Genomic DNA, 24,548 nt, shown 5'->3' on the forward strand with positions numbered 1-24,548 from the left:
TATATATATATGGGACTTAGACAATATATATATATATTTATATTGAAATGACTAAAACCAAATCGAAACTGTAGAAATATAGAAATTGTTTGTGGGAAACCTACCGGTGTTTAGGCTTTAAGCTATGAAAGACAACCAGGCCAAAATCTCGCATTTTCTCGCGTTGGTGGAGGCCTGTAACGTCACAAATTTTAAACTGCGCAGTGTTAGTGGAGACGTATTTCTCGATTGAATTTGCTTTCTCTGCAAACCGACGAATATGGCAGATATTGTCCAGGAAATTATTGAACCCATCGAGGCTGAGACAGAGGGAACATCTCAGGATGGCACGAATGGCCTGAAAATGTAACTAAAATATCGTATTTTTCTGACACAATCTGTGCTGCACTAACAGGCAAGATGGAGGCTAGCTAACGTTAGCCTAGCATTAAAGCTAGCATCAAACTAGCTACGGCTTGCTATCTAGTTGCTACTTTGCTAGCTAGGTAGCTAACTAACTTGTTGGTTATCGTCGTCTTCATTGATCGTCAAATTTGTTTTTAGATTTGTGTAAAATAACGATATATTACTAGGTAGTTATGCAGATAACTAAATGCGTTTTATCCATCTAACCATGTGTAGCTAGCTAACGTTAGGGCGTTTAACTCATACAATTATCATACTAGAACGTACATGAACCGTTTGGCGGACAAAGGTCAGCCATTTTGGGCAGGGAGTTGGTCAACCATTGTTTGGCAGTACTGTGAAAAGATTTTGTGTAAATAATGAGTTTGAGAAATGTATCCTTACTGTATGTTAGCCAGTTTTAGAGGAATGATTCCATGTTTTTTTGGAATGCCAACATTCCATTCAAACAATGCAGTCAATCCACAGCCATAAACTGGCTGAAATCAGTTGATGATGGGACTTAGACAAGTTATCAATGCAACACGTAACGTTACTAATATTGCTTTCCAAGAAAACAGACATTTAGCCATTAAGGTCTGTTTTATGTGTGTGTCTAAAATTTTAATTAGTCTCTTTATACAGAACATTTGTATAAAACTAATATGAACTGTATAATATATGGCATTATTTTATTTTGACAATTATATTACAGCATTTCTGATATGTCACATGCCTTTACTTTTACTACATAAGTCAAATCTGGATTATACCTCTACTGCCATCCATTCCTATTAGACTGGTTTGGATTTCTCCCTGACCAATATGGCTGCGACTTTCATCCCATTCTGGGACTTTGAAGGTATATAACATGGCCCCTCAGTAATTTAATAGGATTTATATGGTTTAGGTGCACAGTCCCTTAATGGAGATTTAGCTAGCGAACAGTTAGTTAGACAACAGACAGTTGGTAGTAATGTATTGCCATGCGGAGCCGACAGTTTGAATGGAGTCAATTTGTAGTTGAATCAAGAGTTGCCTACAGTAACTTTCCTCTCCGCCCCTCTCCAGTTGGGTGAAAAGATGACTTTGTAGCTAACTAGCCATTTGTGTCTATAAACCCATGTTAGTTATGGGAGATTGAAGTTGCATAAACTTATGTGCACATCTTTGTTATTTGGCACATGGGTGAAATGACCATGCCATGTAGGTTTAGGTAACATTACCTATAACAGACAAGCTAGCTGCATCCATTAATACTGTACTCTTCTGTTTTCTTCAGAGAGCCGGAAGAAGATGAGGTTCTTGGTGAAGATGCCCCTGCAGAAGAAGAGGACCTAGGCCTGGGTGATGACGAGGTCCTTGGAGATGAGGTCCTTGGTGATGATGATACCCCTCTAGATGGTGACCCTATCGATGATGCCCCTATCAATGATGCCGAAACCCTTGCAGATGACCCTACTGATGCCCCTGCAACCGCCCCAAATACCAAGTCTGAGCTCAAAGAAAAGATGTCCGGAGGAGGCCGCAAAGGGAACCGTTTCCACCCCTACAAAGAGAAGCAGGTCACCGGGGACAAGAAGGGCGGAGGAGGGGGTCACAGGAACCGCGTGTTCATTAGCAATATCCCCTATGACACAAAGTGGCAGGCTATTAAAGATCTGATGAGAGAGAAAGGTAATCCATCCACACACAGGGCCATGCTGCTTCTCCCTATAGAGATGAGCCCTATTCGTTCCAGCTCAACAGGAGCTTTCTCAGTCCTCTCTTTGTGACCAGAACATAGACCTAGCCATATCTTCTCGTAGTTCCTTCTTTTGAGGCAACATGTTATTCTATTGCAGTTATTATTAAGTCAGTAGAATAGACATTTCTGGATTTTAAATTTTTTTACTCCTGGGTGGACACCAATTTAGCTTGGATTGAATTGAAATGTCTGTGCTTGTTAAAGTTGTTATGTAGTTAGCTACTATTGGTTTCATGATATTGACTTACAGCTCCAAAATGTAACCTCAGACAAGTAGTAGTATTGACTACTTGAGCACTTGATTCAGTTGAACCTGTGTTAAGGTGACAAATGATTGTTTTGTATGAATGAAACCATTGTCTTTCTGTGCACTGAACTATTGGGTCTTTAGCTCTTCAGTCTTTTTTCAAGGTGAAAGGACACCTTTTAAACTGTAGTGACTTCTTGCTATGTTGACAGGAACCGTGTTGACCAAACTGTTCTTCTATACTGAAGTGTGATCTGAATTCCCAGGTTGACAGTAGTTGACTGACTGTGTGTCTGTCTCAGTCGAGCCCAGGAAGGCATTGGAAGGGGTTGTGTGGTGACTGTTGGTCTGGGCTCACTGTTGACCAATCATGGGGAAGCATCGTAACGGCATAACCAAGGCAACGGCCTGCCCTGGAGCGAGAGTGGTGGTTCAACAGTCGACTGGTGATTTTTAAATGCCTTTTGTTCTCTTGGTATTTTTCCTTTGTATGTCTCATGAAGTTGGTGAGGTTACATACGTGGAGCTCTTTAAGGATGCTGAAGGAAAGTCAAGGGTAAGTGATGTGGACCAACTCACTGCACGAGGTTTTAAATGCCCTCCACTGCAGTATATCTTTATTTACCAAGTGTTCTGTACGGCACTGATCCAAGGGGTTATCCATGTATGTCTATGGGATGATATGTTGGTGGCTGCTAGCTAGAGCCTGTTATAGCCTAGTTGGCTGTAGAGTGATGGAGGATGTCTTGTTGATTCTGGAACACTAACTTGAATTCATCTGAAACTTAGTACACATTTGTTTTTAAGTTGTTGTAGTCTGCTCAATTGGTGTCAAAGTTTGGCAGTTGACCATTTCTCAAAGGGATTTTGATGTCTTATTGATTGACATTTAACTTTTTGGTCTTCAAATTGTTACCTTTTTTTATTTGGATCAATGGCACAATTATCTCTTCCTGAACAAACTCATTATTTCTAAAATATTGTAGATTTTGTATAAAGTAACTTTCTTCTTTCTCCAGCGGCTCACAGTAAAATCTCACCATCGTTTATTCATCTGTAATATTATGATGCAGCCAGGAATTTGCAAACTAGGTTGTGAATGCATTCAATTCAGCCATTTAATATGTAGTTTGACAAACAGACTGTTTAGTATATACTCCTAAACAAACGTAGACACAGGACGGACATATTTGTAAGTATATCCTGAGTCCTTTTTATTCCACAGAAGACGGTAAGGGTACTATGTCTCTACTGGGAACAAAAAAAAGTCTATAGCAAACCAAGTCAATGTCTTTTAAATTCACTTAACTTTTTACCGTGGATACAAGAAAAACACACTCCCCACATCAAGGCCTGTTAGCTGGACCTTCAAGATGGATTATGTAATCCACTAATAGCATGATGTCAAATGTGTAATAATGATAACTGTTGTCAGTCTAATCACTGTCTTTGTTCATTCCCTCTGTTATGGATCTGTGTTGTCTCTGGATCCCCTGGTGTTATCTGTACAGGGATGTGGGTAAGGAACCAGACTTTACCTGTCTAACTTTGCAACACGGTCTCAGTACATTTCGTATGATTCTGTATGTAAATCTGACTCACTCCCTTGAATGACATTTTACATTTCGTATGGTATGTGTTAATTTTGTATGAAATGTTAATTACAATTTGCATATGTTATGAATTGCAGTTTGTATTATGTTATGTATTGCAATTTGTACAATATGTTACGAATTTGCAATGTGTATATAGTTTACGAATTCCAATTTGTGGCTAATGCTTGCTAGGTGGCTAACATTAGACATTTAGTTGATTCCCTACTAAGTTAAATACATTTTTGAATTTTGTTTTATTTTCTGGATTCCATGATTCTGTCCTTGTGTAGGGCCCTATATTCCCCATTCAGTACACTAGTTTTGACCAGAGTCGCATGGGGCGGCTAATACGGTTCTGGTCAAAAGTAGTGTACTATAACATGGGGAATAGGGCCCATTTCAGACACACCTAACTTAATGAGTCATTGTTATACATGTCTTCATCCCCTGACTGTCTGTCCTGCAGTGTTGTGGAGTTCAAAGATGAGGAGTTTGTGAAGAAGGCCATAGAAGTCATGAACAAATATGATCTGAATGGAAGACCCCTCAATATCATGGCGGTAAGGACCTGTTCACACTCTGTAGGCACCACATGGTGATGAGAGATTAAACTCAGTGGTGTACTAAATCTGCGCTTTAATTCAGCCTGCTGGAAATGTGGTTACATCAACATTACAAATCATGTTAATCTCTGAGACTGTCTTAACTGTAATCACTGAGAACTAGACCTAGTTAACCTCAAAGGTTAGAGTTGTAATTATAGGTCAGAGGTCAAAGGATGGGGCCATCTGTGTTTAACCCCTTGTTTCCCTGCTCCAGAACCCTGATGTGGAGGGCTAAAGGTCAGAGTTTAAGTAATCGGTCAAAGTTTAGGGGTTATCTGTTTCCCTCTTTCAGGACCCTGATGGGGAGCGTGCTCGGCGCGTGCTGCAGCGTACAGGGGGGATGTACCCTGGAGGGGGAGGCAGGGGGCAGGAGGGGGGACCGGGTGGTGTAGGTGTACCCCCTTCCATCGCTAACAACCCCAACGTCCCCCATGAGGTCATCAGCTCTCTACGGGTCGGACGCCTAGGGACCACTGTGTTCGTAGCCAACGTGAGGACAAGCATACACACTATACTCTCTGACGTCTGTCTCTCTTCTCTGTGCCTTTGTCTCTGACCATCTCCCCTCAATATATTTATCTGCTGTATCGAAGTCCCAAGTTAACCAACCAATATTCCTGTTCACCAATTGAAGACAACTTGAGCGTTGCGCTCTAAATCTCAAGTCCGCATCTTCCTAGAACTTGAAGTTCGATGTTGACCTTGTTAGTTTCACTGTTCTCTATGCTAACTCGTCCCCTCCTGTCTGTTTAGATGTGTTGTGTGGTAACGGTTGTTTCTATGCTAACCCGGTCCCTCCCCTCTGTGCTGTCTCCTCCCAGCTGGACTTCAAGGTGGGCTGGAAGAAGCTGAAGGAGGTGTTTGGTATGGCAGGAACAGTGAAGAGGGCTGATGTGAAGGAGGATAAGGATGGGAAGAGCAGAGGGATGGGGACTGTTACCTTCGAACAGGCCCTGGAGGCTGTACAGGCTATCTGTATCCTTTATATATTATATACTACCACAGAACACACCCAACAGGCTGCAGATTCTATCTGTGTCCTTTATATACACTGCTCAAAAAAATAAAGGGAACACTTAAACAACACAATGTAACTCCAAGTCAATCACACTTCTGTGAAATCAAACTGTCCACTTAGGAAGCAACACTGATTGACAATACATTTCACATGCTGTTGTGCAAATGGAATAGACAACAGGTGGAAATTATAGGCAATTAGCAAGACACCCCCAATAAAGGAGTGGTTCTGCAGGTGGAGACCACAGGCCACTTCTCAGTTCCTATGCTTCCTGGCTGATGTTTTGGTCACTTTTGAATGCTGGTGGTGCTTTCACTCTAGTGGTAGCATGAGACGGAGTCTACAACCCACACAAGTGGCTCAGGTAGTGCAGCTCATCCAGGATGGCACATCAATGCGAGCTGTGGCAAGAAGGTTTGCTGTGTCTGTCAGCGTAGTGTCCAGAGCATGGAGGCACTACCAGGAGACAGGCCAGTACATCAGGAGACGTGGAGGAGGCCGTAGGAGGGCAACAACCCAACAGCAGGACCGCTACCTCCACCGCCAAACCGGTCATGCTGGAGGATGTTGCAGGCAGCAGAACGTTCTCCACGGCGTTTCCAGACTCTGTCACGTCTGTCACATGTGCTCAGTGTGAACCTGCTTTCATCTGTGAAGAGCACAGGGCGCCAGTGGCGAATTTGCCAATCTTGGTGTTCTGGCAAATGCCAAACGTCCTGCACGGTGTTGGCATGAGGGCCCGACGTCCACACCTGTGGACGTCGGGCCCTCATACCACCCTCATGGAGTCTGTTTCTGACCGTTTGAGCAGACACATGCACATTTGTGGCCTGCTGGAGGTCATTTTGCAGGGCTCTGGCAGTGCTGCTCCTTGCACAAAGGCGGAGGTAGCGGTCCTGCTGCTGGTTTGTTGCCCTCCTACGGCCTCCTCCACGTCTCCTGATGTACTGGCCTGTCTCCTGGTAGCGCCTCCATGCTCTGGACACAGCAAACCTTCTTGCCACAGCTCGCATTGATGTGCCATCCTGGATGAGCTGCACTACCTGAGCCACTTGTGTGGGTTGTAGACTCCGTCTCATGCTACCACTAGCGTGAAAGCACCGCCAGCATTCAAAAGTGACCAAAACATCAGCCAGGAAGCATAGGAACTGAGAAGTGGTCTGTGGTCCCCACCTGCAGAACCACTCCTTAATTGGGGGTGTCTTGCTAATTGCCTATAATTTCCACCTGTTGTCTATTCCATTTGCACAACAGCATGTGAAATTTATTGTCAATCAGTGTTGCTTCCTAAGTGGACAGTTTGATTTCACAGAAGTGTGATTGACTTGGAGTTACATTGTGTTGTTTAAGTGTTCCCTTTATTTTTTTGAGCAGTGTATATTTATACAACCGCAGAACACACCCACCTTCCAACAGGCTGCTGATTCTATCTGTATCCTTTATATATTATATACTACCGCAGAACACACCCACCTTCCAACAGGCTGCAGATTCTATCTGTATCCTTTATATATTATATACTACCGCAGAACACACCCACCTTCCAACAGGCTGCAGATTCTATCTGTATCCTTTATATATTATATACTACCGCAGAACACACCCACCTTCCAACAGGCTGCAGATTCTATCTGTATCCGTTATATATTATATACTACCGCAGAACACACCCACCTTCCAACAGGCTGCAGATTCTATCTGTATCCTTTATATATTATATACTACCGCAGAACACACCCACCTTCCAACAGGCTGCAGATTCTATCTGTATCCGTTATATATTATATACTACCACAGAACACACCCACCTTCCAACAGGCTGCAGATTCTATCTGTATCCTTTATATATTATATACTACCGCAGAACACACCCACCTTCCAACAGGCTGCAGATTCTATCTGTATCCTTTATATACTACCACAGAACACACCCACCTTCCAACAGGCTGCTGATTCTATCTGTATCCCTCTACACTTATACTGAAGAAGACTCTTTATGCTGGCCTAATACTCTCAACACTATACATGTCCTGGCTGTTATTATTATTCACTATATTTATTCATGTCACAATTTTTATCTTTAAGTCTACATTGTTGGAAAAGGACCCATGACTAAGCATTTCACTGTTAGTTTAGGAAGCATGTAACAATTACATTTTTATTGATGGCATTCCTTAACTCTGTTCTTTAGCCATGTTCAACGGCCAAATGCTGTTTGACAGACAGATGCATGTTAAGATGGTACGTGTGCTTTGTTATTGGCATGTTTCTGATTTCTAAACCCTATAACACTGTGCACAGTTAGTGTGTGGAAGGTCACAGGTCATTGGGGTGGCAGGTAGCCTAGTGGTTAGAGCGTTGGACTCGTAACCGAAAGGTTGCAAGATCGAATCCCCGAGCTGACAAGGTAAAAATCTGTCATTCTGCCCCTGAACAAGGCAGTTAACCCACTAGGCTGTCATTGTAAATAAGAACTTGTTCTTAACTGACTTGCCTAGTTAAATAAAGGTAAAATAGAGGTTACATATTGCTGTGGTAATATGTTGTGTGACAACCACCTCTTGAGATGTTTCTGTGTTTCAGGATGACAAGTCTATGCCAGCTGATGATTTCCACCCGGTGGAGAAAGCTCCTCAGTTACCACGTGAGTACACATCCTGTCCCTTTCTGACTATCTCTAGAACACACCTAAATGTTAGAATGACTTGACTTCAGCATTATCTGTAGCAGAAATGGGTCATGTTGTCACCTATTTGGCTTAGTGTTCTCATCACCAAGGCATTAGATAAGGGATGTTACGTTTGTGTGGTCAAACAAATTCCAACTCTCTGTGTGTAGGGGGTCTGGGGGGGATTGGGTTGGGCCTGGGACCAGGAGGACAACCTATCAATGCCAACCGGCTGAGTGGTGGAGGAGGAATGGGCAACATGGGCCCTGCAGGTTAGTACTGACCCCTAACCTCGTCATAATACTCCAGCAAACACACTGTTACTATTTAAACCACACACACACGCATAGAGACTGCAGGTCAGTGGAGGAGCCAGTGGGTTCATACATACGATAGTTACCGGTTGTGAAGAGTAGCTGTTTGTTTTAAACCCTCTGATGCCTGTTGTTCCTGGACCTTCTCCAAGCACTTACATCACATACTGTCGTCCCCCCCTCGGCCACTGTCGTCCCCCCCCTCGACCACTGTCGTCCCCCCCCTCGACCACTGTCGTCCCCCCCCTCGACCACTGTCGTCCCCCCCCTCGACCACTGTCGTCGTCCCCCTCGACCACTGTCGTCCCCCCCCTCGACCACTGTCGTCCCCCCCCCCCCCCGACCACTGTCGTCCCCCCCCCCGACCACTGTCGTCCCCCCCCCGACCACTGTCGCCCCCCCCCCCCCGACCACTGTCGCCCCCCCCCCCCGACCACTGTCGTCCGTCCCCCCCCTCGATCACTGTCGCCCCCCCCCCCCGACCACTGTCGCCCCCCCCCCCCTCGACCACTGTCGTCGACCACTGTCGCCCCCCCCCCTCGACCACTGTCGCCCCCCGACCACTGTCGTCCGTCCCCTCCCTCGACCACTGAAGTGGGTGGAAAGTTGTCTAGAGAAAATGTAGAATAAGCTTTAGTACAAAACAAATCAGTGTGAGATGTGAAGTGTGTGATTCTGTCTGTCAGGTATGGAGGGAGGACCTGGGTATGGAGGGATGAGCAGACTAGGAGGTAAGGTCCTAGATAATAGATCTCTACTGTATCACTCTGTTAACATGACTGGACAACACATGGGTTGTTGTGACGATCCATTAATATAATAATCCTGTGTGTGTCCTGGAGGGTTCGGTGGAATGGACAGCATGGGGGGATTCGGAGCCAGAGACATGGGACGGATGGGAGGTAAGGACACACACCTAGGGCTGGGAATTGCCAGGGACCTCACGATACGATATTATACCGATACTTAGGTGCCAATACTATCTTATGTAGATATCACAATTCTATATATGCATTGCAATTTGATGTTACAAAACATATTGCTCATGATATGTCTGTTGTAGACAGATGAGACGGCATGAGAAAATGAGTTTTGATCAATCAGGGAAATATATAAGTGCTGAAAACGTGTTAACTCACTATGTAAGATGAGAAGAAGCTATAGGATGGAAAATACCGGAGTTTGGTGCAGGTACAGCCGGCTAGCGCTAGCTAACACTACCTAGCAAAATACTATATTTTTACAAATGGATACTTGGAGTCAAAGTATCATTATAATATCATCCAAAATAATATTGCGATGTAACTTGTATAGATACCCCCCCCCCCCCATCACCACTAAGGACAAAATAATTTTCTCAAACTGTTTAAATGCTCCTGAAGTTTAATGTCAACTTTCCACTGAGTATTTTTCTGACTGTGCCATTGTCCTCTCTCTCTCCTCTATACTTCCCCCTCTCCAGACATGTCCTACCGGTCAGGGGGGATGGGAGGAGGGATGGACAGAGACTTTGGTCGCAGTGACATGTCCATGAGCAGAGGCTTTGGAGACTCCTTTGGAGGAATGGGTGAGTAGTTTACACCCTCACTTTCTCACTCACGCACACACACCTGTCAGTCTTCATAGGTATAATCCATTCCATAGTCGTCATATATCCATCCACTAACAGCATGGTCCGTGGTGGGCATTAGACTGGGCATGTTGTAGCTTGGAACTGGAACCTGCAGGTAGACTAAGAGCTGAATCACAACTCCTGTATGGGTAACACAACACTGGTCAAGTTAGCATTCAGCCCTATGGCTCCAACATGTTACTGACAGATGTTTGTGTGCTGTTTGTGTTGTGATGTGCTGATAGGTTGTGGTAACGTGTGTGTGTGTGTGTGATGCCGTGCGTTCTCTCCATCAGGAGGAGGTTATGGAGGAGACATGAGCAGTTTTGGCATGGGGCCCATTGGGGGAGGATTAGGTACAGCGAACATTACATTAACATCCCTCCCTGTCTCTCTCGTGGCTCTCACTGTCTGTTAGCACACCCATTTCATACTGTCAATGTTTCACTGTGCTTGACCTTGATTTGATGTGTGGGACTGCTGGGCTGGAACTAAAGCCTGCACAACCCCTGAATACCATTACGGTAGGGATTCGGATCTGAGGTGCTCACTCATTTTCCCTGTGTCCTTTACTAGGTGGTATGGGCAGCCGGTCCATGGAGCGGATGGGCTCTGGCTATGACCGTATGGGGGGGGGCATGGCCATGAGCCGAGGGTTCGGGGGCTACGGAGGAGGAGCCATGTCTGACAGAGCCAAGGGAGGATGTCAGATCTTTGTCAGAAATGTACGTTTTATAAATAAATACTGTATAAATGTGCATTATGACATGATGTGCGCTCCCCTTTTTAAGCACATTAAAGCACCTAACACATGTTTAATAAGGCTGATCAAATCCACTATATGTACTGCTGGGTATTTACATCATGGACACAGATTAAGTATGGTGAATTGGAAACACTTTTAGACGGAGGAGTAGGTGTCATCTAGCTCTGTGAAAATGCCCCTAAAGTAGTTAGAATTTTAGGCCCCTGTGTTCTAATGTTCTGTGTTGTTGTAGCTGCCCTATGACCTGACCTGGCAGAAACTGAAGGAGAAGTTCAGTGTCTGTGGTAAGCCTCTTCAATCAGTCTACTGTACTCAATAACCTGCAGATGGATTGAATGTAGCTTTGATCTGCAGTAATGAAATGGCTTTAGCGGTGTCAGTGCTTAAACACTGTCTACTGCTCTTTCTCCCCTTCTCTCTCATCACTCATCTTTCTTACTCCCTCTCCAGGCCAGGTGATGTTTGCAGAGATTAAGATGGAGGGAGGAAAGTCTAAGGGCTGTGGTACGGTCAGGTTTGACTCCCCAGAGAGCGCTAACCAGGCCTGCAGGATGATGAACGGAACCAAGATCACCGGTCGCGAGGTTGACGTCCGCATCGACCGCAACGCCTAGTCACACACATACACGACAACCGCTCCTTCCATCTCAACTGCTTTTGTTTTGTTTTAAAAACACATTTTCCACGTATCTGCGTTTCCATGACTATTGGATGTGTATAAGATCTGTTTTTCTTTTAATCTTCTGTAGTTTTTTTTGGTAAACCTTTTTTTGGGGGGGGTCATGAGTTTATTTGAATGAATAAACATTTTAATTTTTGTTTGTTGTAAATGTTACTGTGGGATCAAAGGCTTCTGGCCAGTTCACAGAAGGGTTGTGTGGGTGTATTTAATTGAATACAAAGGTTAATTGCAGGTAAAACACCATAAATAAAATGTCCTCTGGAGTTAGCCAAAATAGCACTAACTAAAGACCTTTTCTACACCGGAGGTAACCAGACCACAATGGTGTAGGAGAGTCATCTAGTGAAGTTAAGTGATATAGTGGCTCACGTTGACAAAATGTGAAACTAGTGTCATAGTAATGTAATAGGATATTTGGTTAGTATACGCTGTTGGGGTCTTAAACCAGCTCTGCTAGCTGGAACTGGGCACCAACTGAAATGGTGTTCATGCGAAGTGGACAACTGAATGGATACTTTATTGCCTTCGTCTTTATCTTAAACAGTTTCGGGCTCCGTCTCTATCCTGACACTCAAGACCAGTGGAAACTTTTGGGTTTCTTCTCTTTACGAGCCTGTCCTCACTGTCCTTACTGTTGAGCAACACAGGCTGCTTGTAAACGCTAATCTGTTCTGCATGGACAATACCCCCTTCCCTCCCTCATTCACCTTCCTCACTCACCAGCATTGAGTAATGACAGGTTATCCATTATATTGACCAGACTAGTGGCTGCTCTAACAATGAAAGATGTCTTTAAAAATGGAATGCAGTCGGGAGGAGGCAAGCTCAGGTGGGACCATTCTAGCCATTGAGAGGGCAGAAACGCGTGTGAACAGGCACAACTCCTGTATAAAGTTGCTGGGAAGTCATGTGTCCTACTTATATCAGTACACTCATAACCTAAGCATTGCGAAACTACTATTTGATCAAATTAACCTCATGTAGCAAGAAGGCCATTCCATTTTTTCATTGACCAAATATGACAATCATTGACCTCCATACAAAAACTAGGCTTGTGTGAAAACAATGCTGTAAATGCCCCCTACTGGTGACAGATTTTGGCCCAGTTATCCCTCTCCCTTTGCCTCCCTCTCTGGTTATGACAAGATAAGGTCAGAGGAGTCCAGTAGAATATTAAAAATCAGCTTTATTTCCCAAGTTAGAGGTCAGAGGTGAAAGGCATTGTTGCTTGGTCATTCTCACAGGTAGTATGGAGTCTGCATGGGGCTGCATCTCAAATCACACCCTGCACCGTCAAACTCATCTCTGGACATTGAAGCCAGATCCACTGCATTTTTTCTAATCAGGAACTCATTTAGGCATGGCTGCAATTAATAATCAGGTAGAACAGAAAACTAGCAGGCTCCAGACCTCATAGGGTAAGAGTTGAATACCCCTGCCCTACATACATTTAAGTGCACTGCTTTTGGCCAGAGACATAAGTTGGGGAAAGGTGTCATTTGAGATGTAGCCTTTATCTTGGATCCTGGTCTTGGCACCCAGTCCTGGGCCTGTATTCATAAAGTGTGTCAGTGGGAGTATTGGTCTCGGACCAGTTTAGATCAGTGGTATTCAAACTTTTTCAGCGGGGACCCAATTTTTTTCACAATATTCTCGCGACTCCACCAATACATCAGCAAATAACCTTAAATGTATTGTATTTTCATCTCTTATCGAAACCAATAAATACATTTACTCAATACAATTTTATTTTTCAAATTATCTTAAAAATGTTTGTATAGTGTCCCATACAATAATTTGAACTGTTATTTTTTTGTAATTATTATTTTTTTTAAATGTATTTGAATTTGGTGATCCAACACTCCTAATCTGTCCACAAACCCAACTGCTAGTGGGGTCGCGACCCGACTTCCAATACCACTGATTTAGATCATAATGAATAAGAGGACATGGACAGGGTGGACCTGATCCTATATCAGTACTCTAAATCTGAGACTCTGAATCTGGGCCCTGTATCTGGGTTCTGTATAAATGGTCTGAGTGTCAAGAGGTTGGTTCTGGGTGGTCTGGTTCTGGGAAGGGCTGCAGTGTGGACTCCATCTCTGGCACTCAGCCACTACACAGTCTGATGAGTGCGGCCTGCAGCAGCGCTGTGTGTGCTACCGTGTGTGTTATTGTACGTCTCTGTGTGTTTATCAGTGTATCAGTCGCCGCACAGTCTGACAGGGTTGTTCCCTATGATGCCCAGTTCGTAGAGGATGGCCAGAGTGGCAAAAACAACATAGCAGAACAGAGAGACGATCCCCAGCTTCCAGTCCAGCTTCCAGCCGTTTATATGGACCGCCACGAAGAGAAAGACGATGGAGAGGAGGAGGGTGGCGGAGATGAAAACCAGACCGGTGCTGTTGACTTCCACAGGGTTGACAGTGTCCACAAACACTGTCTTAATGAACCAGGGAAGACCCAGACACAGCATGTCAAACACATTAGAACCCACGATGTTGGACATGGCCATGTCGGCTTTACCTGGAACAGAGCAAGAGAGGGGAGGAGAGAGAGGAGGAAGTGGGGGGAGGAGAGAGAGGAGGAGAGAGGGGAGGAGAGAGAGGAGTGAAGGGAGGAGAGAGGAGTGAAGGGAGGAGAGAGAGGAGTGAAGGGAGGAGAGAGGGGAGGAGAGAGAGGAGTGAAGGGAGGAGAGAGAGGGGAGGAGAGAGTGGAGGAGCGAAGGGAGGAGAGGGGACAAGTAAAATGACATATAACACTATGTCGTACATGTCTGTTTTACCTACACTACATGACCAAAAGTATTTGGACACCTGCTCGTCAGGCATTAGTATGGAGTTGGTCCCCCCTTTTCTGCTATAACAGCCTCCACTCTTCTGGGAAGGCTTTCCACTAGATGTTGGAACATTGCTGCAGGGACTTGCTTCCATTCAACAACGAGCATTAATGAGGTTGGACACTGATGTTGGGCAATTAGGCTTGGCTCGCAGTCGGCATTCCCATTCATCCCAAAGGTGTTCTATTGGGTTGAGGTCAGGGCTCTGTGCAGGCCAGTCAGGTTCTTCCACACTGATCTTGACCAAACATTTCTGTATGGACCTCGCTTTGTGCATGGGCCATTGTCATGATGAAACAGGAAAGTGCCTTCCACAAACTGTTGCCACAAAGTTGGAAGCACAGAATCGTCTAGAATGTCGTTGTATGACGTAGCGTTACGATTTCCTTTCACTGGAACTAAGGGGCCTAGCCCGAACCATGAAAAACAGCCCAGACCATTATTCCTCCTCCACCAAACTTTACAGTTGGCACTATGCATTCTGGCAGGTAGCGTTCTCCTGGTATCCGCCAAACCCAGGTTTGTCCGTCGGACTGCCAACTGGTGAAGCGTAATTCATCACTCCAGAGAAAGCGTTTCCACTGCTCCAGAGTCCAATTGCGGCGAGCTTTACACCACTCCAGCCAACGCTTGGCATTATGCATGGTGATCTTAGGCTTGTGTGCAGCTGCTCGGCCATGGAAACCCATTTCATGAAGCTCCCGATGAACAGTTATTGTGCTGACATTGCTTCCAGAGGCAGTTTGGAACTCAGTAGTAAGTGTTGCAACCGAGGACAGACAATTTTTACTAGGCGCTTCAGCACTCGGCGGTCCAGTTCTGTGAGCTTATGTGGCTCACCACATCGTGGCTGAGCCGTTGTTGCTCATAGACATTCCACTTCGCAATAACAGCACTTACAGTTGACCAGGGCAGCTCTAACAGGGCAGAAATTTTACGAACTGACTTGTTGGAAAGGTGGCATCCTATGACGGTGCCATGTTGAAAGTCATTGAGCTCTTTAGTACGGGCCATTCTACTGCCAATGTTTGTCTATGGAGATTGCATGGCGGTGTGCTCGATTTTATACACCTGTCAGCAACGGGGTGTCCACATACTTTGTGTATATAGTGTAAGAGAGAGATGGGACTTAAGTATGACTTGAACGATTATGATAAGGGGGACATCAAGTGGAATAAGTTGCAGCTGTAGGCTCTATTTCGCTCTGAAGTAATATGTCTGTATGTATCTACTGTCCTGGAAAATAGATGTATCTCAGGGGGACTTAAAGGTCAGAAAGGATCAGAAATGAAGCTACAGTAGTAGTTACCTTCTCTAGCGACCATGACACTAGCCACTGTGTCTGGTATACTGGTCCCTGCAGCTAACAGAGTCAGGCCCATCACTGTGTCTGGGATTCCCAGAGTCTCTCCTGTTACATACAACACAGAGAACACACAGTCAGATACACAGGACATAGAGTCAGGCCCATCACTGTGTCTGGGATACCCAGAGTCTCTCCTGTTACATACAACACAGAGAACACACAGTCAGATACACAGGACATAGAGTCAGGCCCATCATTGTGTCTGGGATACCCAGAGTCTCTCCTGGTTCATCTCAGACATACCACAGGGTCAGATAGAACACAACACAGGGTCAGATAGAGCACAACACTGGGTCAGATAGAACACAACACAGGGTCAGATAGAACACAACACAGGGTCAGATAGAACACAACACAGGGTCAGATACAACACAGGGTCAGATAGAACACAACACAGGGTCAGATACAACACAGGGTCAGATAGAACACAACACTGGGTCAGATAGAACACAACACTGGGTCAGATAGAACACAACACTGGGTCAGATAGAACACAACACAGGGTCAGATAGAACACAACACAGGGTCAGATACAACACTGGGTCAGATAGAACACAACACTGGGTCAGATAGAACACAACACAGGGTCAGATAGAACACAACACAGGGTCAGATACAACACAGGGTCAGATACAACACAGGGTCAGATAAGTCATACATCACAGTCAGGCCCATCACTGTATCTGGGACACCCAGGGTCTATCCTAACATAGAGAGCACAGGTAGATAAATTACACATGATGCAGGTAGATAAAACACACTTGATACAGGTAGATAAAACACACAGGATACAGGTAGATAAAACACACAGGATACAGGTAGATAAAACACACAGGATACAGGTATATATAACACACAGGATACAGGTAGATAAAACACACAGGATACAGGTAGATAAAACACACAGGATACAGGTAGATAAAACACACAGGATACAGGTATATATAACACACAGGATACAGGTAGAGATAACACACAGGATACAGGTAGATAAAACACACATGATACAGGTATATATAACACACAGGATACAGGTATATATAACACACAGGATACAGGTAGATATAACACACAGGATACAGGTAGATAAAACACACAGGATACAGGTAGATATAACACACAGGATACAGGTATATATAACACACAGGATACAGGTATATATAACACACAGGATACAGGTAGATATAACACACAGGATACAGGTATATAAAACACACAGGATACAGGTAGATATAACACACAGGATACAGGTATATAAAACACACAGGATACAGGTAGCGATAACACACAGGATACAGGTAGATATAACACACAGGATACAGGTATATAAAACACACAGGATACAGGTAGCGATAACACACAGGATACATGTATATATAACACACAGGATACAGGTAGCGATAACACACAGGATGCAGGTAGATATAACACACAGGATACAGGTAGACATAACACACAGGATACAGGTATATATAACACACAGGATACAGGTATATATAACACAAAGGATACAGGTAGCGATAACACACAGGATACAGGTAGCGATAACACACAGGATACAGGTAGCGATAACACACAGGATACAGGTAGATATAACACACAGGATACAGGTAGATATAACACACAGGATACAGGTAGATATAACACACAGGATGCAGGTAGATATAACACACAGGATACAGGTATATATAACACACAGGATACAGGTAGCGAAAACACACAGGATACAGGTAGCGATAACACACAGGATACAGGTATATATAACACACAGGATACAGGTATATATAACACACAGGATACAGGTAGAGATAACACACATGATACAGGTAGAGATAACACACAGGATACAGGTAGAGATAACACACAGGATACAGGTAGAGATAACACACAGGATACAGGTATATATAACACACAGGATACAGGTATATATAACACACAGGATACAGGTATATATAACACACAGGATACAGGTAGAGATAACACACAGGATGGAGGTAGATATAACACAGGAAACACAATAAGAAAGGTTTCAGGTGGACAACAGTGCAAAATGGTTTAGAAACACTACTTTAAAGGAGTCCCTTCCCCATTTTATTTTATTTTACCTTTATTTAACTAGGCAAGTCAGTCAATAACAAATTCTTATTAATAATGACGCCTACCCCGTCCAAACCCTAACCCAGACAACGCTGGGCCAATTGTGCGCTGCCCTATGGGACTCCCAATCACGGCCGGTTGTAATACAGCTTGGAATCAAACCAGGGTCTGTAGTGACGCCTGTAGCACTGAGATGCAGTGCCTTAGACCGCTGCGCCACTCGGGAGCCCATCACTCTCTCATCCCTCCCTCCATCCCTTCTTTCATCTTTCCCCCCTGTACCTCCTCACAAATCCCAAGTCTTACTGGTCACATTACAAAGTTCAGACAACAGAGAAACACCACAGGAAAATACACACAAATGCCCCCATTGTTGAACTCTTTATTTTCTCTCTGCTATCCCCCCTCTCTTTCTTGGTTTCTCTTTATCGCTCCCTCTCTCTCTCTCTTCCCCATAAGGCCATCTCTTTTGCTCTGCCTCTCTCTCCCCATCCCTCTCTCTTCTTTTTCTCTCCCCCATCTCCCTCTTTCTATCCCCCTCCTCCCTCCCTCTCTCTCTCTCTCTCGCTCTCTCTCTCTCTCGCTCTCTCTCTCTCTGTCTCATGTGAGCTGTTCTGAAGGTTAAAACATAATAATCCCATTATACTCTCATGTCTACCAACGTCACATGACAACATCAGTCCTCAACGCTGATGTAAGGTCAGTTCTTTGTGTTTTCTCTGTAATGGTAAAGCTTGGGGATAGATGATCCTAGATCTGTGCCTAGAGGCTACTCCCACCCGAAGCTCACATGACGTCTCCTGGCAGCCATGCAGTGTGTGAGGTGAAGGAGGCGGTAATCCGACTGCTGTGTGTGTGCGTCTGTGTGTGTGTGTGTGCGTCTGTGTGTGTGTGTGTGTGCACGTGTTGTGGATGTGTGCATGTTGTGTGTGTACGTGCGTCTGTCCATGTCTGTGTTTAATGTGTTTAAGTGTACCTGTGTCTGTGTTTAATGTGTTTAAGTGTACCTGTGTCTGTGTTTAATGTGTTTAAGTGTACCTGTGTCTGTGTTTAATGTGTTTAAGTGTACCTGTGTCTGTGTTTAATGTGTTTAAGTGTACCTGTGTCTGTGTTTAATGTGTTTAAGTGTACCTGTGTCTGTGTTTAATGTGTTTAAGTGTACCTGCGTTTGTGTTTAATGTGTTTAAGTGTACCTGTGTCTGTGTTTAATGTGTTTAAGTGTACCTGTGTCTGTGTTTAATGTGTTTAAGTGTACCTGTGTCTGTGTTTAATGTGTTTAAGTGTACCTGCGTTTGTGTTTAATGTGTTTAAGTGTACCTGCGTCTGTGTTTAATGTGTTTAAGTGTACCTGCGTTTGTGTTTAATGTGTTTAAGTGTACCTGTGTCTGTGTTTAATGTGTTTAAGTGTACCTGTGTCTGTGTTTAATGTGTTTAAGTGTACCTGTGTCTGTGTTTAATGTGTTTAAGTGTACCTGCGTTTGTGTTTAATGTGTTTAAGTGTACCTGTGTCTGTGTTTAATGTGTTTAAGTGTACCTGCGTCTGTGTTTAATGTGTTTAAGTGTACCTGTGTCTGTGTTTAATGTGTTTAAGTGTACCTGTGTCTGTGTTTAATGTGTTTAAGTGTACCTGTGTCTGTGTTTAATGTGTTTAAGTGTACCTGCGTTTGTGTTTAATGTGTTTAAGTGTACCTGCGTTTGTGTTTAATGTGTTTAAGTGTACCTGTGTCTGTGTTTAATGTGTTTAAGTGTACCTGCGTCTGTGTTTAATGTGTTTAAGTGTACCTGTGTCTGTGTTTAATGTGTTTAAGTGTACCTGCGTTTGTGTTTAATGTGTTTAAGTGTACCTGCGTTTGTGTTTAATGTGTTTAAGTGTACCTGTGTCTGTGTTTAATGTGTTTAAGTGTACCTGCGTTTGTGTTTAATGTGTTTAAGTGTACCTGTGTCTGTGTTTAATGTGTTTAAGTGTACCTGTGTCTGTGTTTAATGTGTTTAAGTGTACCTGCGTCTGTGTTTAATGTGTTTAAGTGTACCTGTGTCTGTGTTTAATGTGTTTAAGTGTACCTGCGTCTGTGTTTAATGTGTTTAAGTGTACCTGCGTCTGTGTTTAATGTGTTTAAGTGTACCTGTGTCTGTGTTTAATGTGTTTAAGTGTACCTGTGTCTGTGTTTAATGTGTTTAAGTGTACCTGTGTCTGTGTTTAATGTGTTTAAGTGTACCTGTGTCTGTGTTTAATGTGTTTAAGTGTACCTGTGTCTGTGTTTAATGTGTTTAAGTGTACCTGTGTCTGTGTTTAATGTGTTTAAGTGTACCTGTGTCTGTGTTTAATGTGTTTAAGTGTACCTGTGTCTGTGTTTAATGTGTTTAAGTGTACCTGTGTCTGTGTTTAATGTGTTTAAGTGTACCTGTGTCTGTGTTTAATGTGTTTAAGTGTACCTGCGTTTGTGTTTAATGTGTTTAAGTGTACCTGTGTCTGTGTTTAATGTGTTTAAGTGTACCTGTGTCTGTGTTTAATGTGTTTAAGTGTACCTGTGTCTGTGTTTAATGTGTTTAAGTGTACCTGTGTCTGTGTTTAATGTGTTTAAGTGTACCTGCGTCTGTGTTTAATGTGTTTAAGTGTACCTGTGTCTGTGTTTAATGTGTTTAAGTGTACCTGTGTCTGTGTTTAATGTGTTTAAGTGTACCTGTGTCTGTGTTTAATGTGTTTAAGTGTACCTGTGTCTGTGTTTAATGTGTTTAAGTGTACCTGTGTCTGTGTTTAATGTGTTTAAGTGTACCTGCGTTTGTGTTTAATGTGTTTAAGTGTACCTGCGTTTGTGTTTAATGTGTTTAAGTGTACCTGTGTCTGTGTTTAATGTGTTTAAGTGTACCTGTGTCTGTGTTTAATGTGTTTAAGTGTACCTGTGTCTGTGTTTAATGTGTTTAAGTGTACCTGCGTTTGTGTTTAATGTGTTTAAGTGTACCTGCGTTTGTGTTTAATGTGTTTAAGTGTACCTGTGTCTGTGTTTAATGTGTTTAAGTGTACCTGCGTCTGTGTTTAATGTGTTTAAGTGTACCTGCGTTTGTGTGCCTTCATTTGCATGCATCTGCATGTGTGCATGCGTTCACGTGTGTGTATCGATGCGTGTGTGCGTGTATGTGTAATCCCGGTGCTGGCTTGGCTAGTGTCTGGCCACCGGACCATTGGAGCTCCACTAAGCCTGTAGGACCCAGCTCTGCTCTGGAATCCCAGGAATCAGCATGTGACTCAACTATAACATCTGACATGTTCTCATACACTTTCTAAACCTCCTCGTTTGGACTTCCTTAACTCTGATTGAGTAACATGAAAAGGGTTTAAACTAATGTGATTCCTTCTTTTCATGTAAAACCTGCAAATGTTTTGCTCAATAACACCTGCAGTCTGGAAGCAGGCACTTAGACCTCATACACACACAAGTTATACCACTAAGGTACAACACATTTGCACAGAAATAATTACACAATTGTTGTGGAGACACAAGAACGGTTCAGACAACTCAAACATTGTGTCAAATGTACTGTACATCAGTTGTACAACCTGAGTGTACACAGGGCCTAAGGCAATATATTGAGGAATGATGTATTGTGTATTGAGGATATATTGTGAAAAGCATTGATAAAAATGACATTGTTTTCCGACAGGTGGCGTCACTCCTACGCAAAACTCATCCCTTAACCAGACAATGAAGAGAGGGAATCGTCACTCTATCTGACTTCATACAATGGTAAAACTGATGTAGAGGAGCCTGACTTACCTAGTGACCATCCAGACCAATAAGGATATATTTACTTACCTAGTGACCATCCTGACCAATAAGGATATATTTACTTACAATAGTGACCCTTCAGACCAGTGTTTATATATATATATATATATATATATATATATATATATATATACTATATACAGTGCCTTGGGAAAGTATTCAGACCCCTTAACTTTATCAACATTTTGTTAGGTTGCAGCATTATTCAAAAATGTATTGAATCGTTTTTCCCCCTCATCAATCTACACACAATACCCCATAATGACAAAGCAAAAACTGGTTTTTAGAAATGTTTGCTAATTTATACAAAATTTAAAACTGAAATATCATATTTACATAAGTATTCAGACCCTTTACTCAGTACTTTGTTGAAGCACCTTTGGAAGCGAATACAGCCTTGTCTTCTTGGGTATGACGCTACAAGGTTGGCACACATGTATTTGGGGAGTTTCTCCCATTCTTCTCTGCAGATCCTCTCAAGCTCTGTCAGGTTGGACAGGGAGCGTTGCTGCACAGCTATTTTCAGGTCTCTCCAGAGATGTTCGATCAGGTTCAAGTCCGGGCTCTGACAAGGCCACTCAAGGACATTTGACTTGTCCCAAAGTCACTCCTGCGTTGTCTTGGCTGTGTGCTTAGGGTCATTGTCCTGTTGGAAGGTGAACCTTTGCCCTAGTCTGAGGTCCTGAGCGCTCTGGAGCAGGTTTTCATCAAGTATCTCTCTGTACTTTGCTCCATTTATCTTTGCCTCACTCCTGACTAGTCTCCCAGTCCCTGCCGCTGAAAAACACCCCCACAGCATGATGTTGCCACCACCATGCTTCACCGTAGGGATGGTGCCAGGTTTCCTCCAGACGTGACACTTGGCCTTCAGGCCAAAGAGTTCAATCTTGGTTTCATCAGACCAGAGAATCTTGTTTCTCATGGTCTGAGAGTCTTTAGGTGCCTCTTGGCAAACTCCAAGCGGGCTGTCATGAGCCTTTTATTGAGGAGTGGCTTCCTTCTGGCCACTCTAGCATAAAGGCCTGATTGGTGGAGTGCTGCAGAGATGGTTGTCCTTCTGGAAGGTTCTCCCATCTCCACAGAGGAACTCTAGAGCACCTCACAGACCAAGGCCCTTCTCCCCGATTGCTCGTTTTGGCCAGGCAGCCAGCTCTAGGAAGAGTCTTGATGGTTCCAAACTTCTTACATTTAAGAATAATGGAGGCCACTGTGTTCTTGAGGACCTTCAATGCTGCAGAAATTTTTTGGTACCCTTCCCCAGATCTGTGCCTCAACACAATCCTGTCTCGGAGCTCTACAGACAATTCCTTTGACCTCATGGCTTGGTTTTTGCTCTGACATGTACTGTCAACTGTGGGACCTTATATAGACAGGTGTTTGCCTTTCCAAATCATGTCCAATCAATTGAATTTACCACTGTGATCAATGGAAACAGGATGCACCTGAGCTCCATTTCGAGTCTTATAGCAAAGGGTCTGAATACCTATGTAAATAAGGTATTTCTGTTTTTATTTTTTATACATTTGCTAAAAAAACCAACTGTTTTAGCTTTGTCATTATGGGGTATTGTGTGTAGATTGCTGAGGATTAAACAAAAATGTTATACATTTTAGAGTAAGGCTGTAACATAAAATGGCAGCTTCATTAAATAGTACGACACAACATCAGTCTCAATGTTAACAGTGAACAGTGACTCCGGGATGCTGGCCTTCTAGGCAGAGTTGCAAAGAAAAAGCTATATATCAGACTGGCCAATAAAAAGAAAAGATTAAGATGGGCAAAAGAACACAGACACTAGACAGAGGAACTTAGAGCCAGTTTGCACTGTTCTGTGAAGGGAGTAGTACACAGCGTTGTATGAGATCTTCAGTTTATTGGCAATTTCTCGCATGGAATAGCCTTCATTTCTCAGAACAAGAATAGACTGACAAGTTTCAGAAAAAAGTTATTTGTTTCTGGACATTTTGAGCCTGTAATCGGCTCAAAATGATGCTCCTGATGCTCCAGATACTCAACTAGTCTTAAGGCCAGTTTTCAGCTGTGCTAACATAATAGCAAAAGGGTTTTCTAATGATCAATTAGCCTTTTAAAATGATAAACTTGGATTAGCTAACACAACGTGCCATTGGATCACAGGAGTGATGGTTACTGGTAATGGGCCTCTGTACGCCTATGTAGATATTCCATAAAAACTCTGCCCTTTCCAGCTACAATAGTCATTTACAACCTTAACAATGTCTACACTGTATTTCTGATCAATTTGATGTTATTTTAATGGACCAAAAATGTGCTTTTCTTTCGAAAACAAGGACATTTCTAAGTGACCCCAAACTTTTGAACGGTAGTGTATATATATATATATATATATTTACCTACGATAGTGACCATCCAGACCAGTACGTATGTGAAGGCTGAGATCCAGACAGCGGACATAAAGAAGGTGAACATGAACCATTTTTTCCAGAACCGTCTCCTGCAGTCTGGAATCGTCAGGTAGAGAATCACGATGGCCGGGAGGGACAGCACCCACAGGATTCGCTTCAGGTCGTTCTCTGGCATCGAGAACACACTCTTGTGGTCTGGAACACACACACAGACATACACACACACACGCACGCACGCACGCACGCACGCACGCACGCACGCACACACACACACACACACACACACACACACACACACACACACACACACACACACACACACACACACACACAGAGAGAAAACACAAGGGGTGTCAATCCCTGTTCTCATATGAAACACACAGGTGTGATTTACTTGAATAAGTTCTCACACAAATTGTGACATTTTATGTAGAAGCCA

At 43.6% G+C, this 24,548-nt stretch overlaps 2 protein-coding genes across 2 annotated transcripts in view; one reads left to right on the plus strand and one right to left on the minus strand.

The window, feature by feature from the left end:
• Nucleotides 1-213: 213 nt before the first annotated feature.
• myef2 (myelin expression factor 2) lies at nt 214-11,774 on the plus strand. The gene is made up of 17 exons (NM_001173844.1): nt 214-345; nt 1,667-2,061; nt 2,882-2,934; nt 3,890-3,897; nt 4,440-4,533; nt 4,871-5,068; nt 5,400-5,553; nt 7,788-7,837; nt 8,180-8,240; nt 8,435-8,536; nt 9,265-9,309; nt 9,421-9,480; nt 10,041-10,145; nt 10,487-10,546; nt 10,767-10,915; nt 11,189-11,240; nt 11,407-11,774. Exons 1-17 carry the CDS (start codon nt 260-262, stop codon nt 11,568-11,570), a joined length of 1,836 nt encoding a protein of 611 aa, NP_001167315.1. The 5' UTR covers nt 214-259; the 3' UTR covers nt 11,571-11,774.
• A 1,054-nt stretch (nt 11,775-12,828) lies between these two features.
• The window catches only part of slc24a5 (solute carrier family 24 member 5), a 37,732-nt gene continuing 26,012 nt past the window's right edge, over nt 12,829-24,548 (minus strand). The window contains exons 7-9 of the mRNA XM_082957542.1: nt 24,098-24,304; nt 15,787-15,888; nt 12,829-14,164 (exon numbers count right to left, since the gene is read on the minus strand). Of these exons, the coding sequence (XP_082813668.1) occupies nt 13,842-14,164; nt 15,787-15,888; nt 24,098-24,304 (632 nt within the window). The 3' untranslated portion in view covers nt 12,829-13,841. The remainder of the gene's footprint in view (nt 14,165-15,786; nt 15,889-24,097; nt 24,305-24,548) is intronic.

Source organism: Salmo salar, chromosome 11 (assembly GCF_965601325.2).
Source record: "Salmo salar chromosome 11, fSalSal1, whole genome shotgun sequence".
Taxonomy (NCBI): Eukaryota; Metazoa; Chordata; class Actinopteri; order Salmoniformes; family Salmonidae; genus Salmo; species Salmo salar.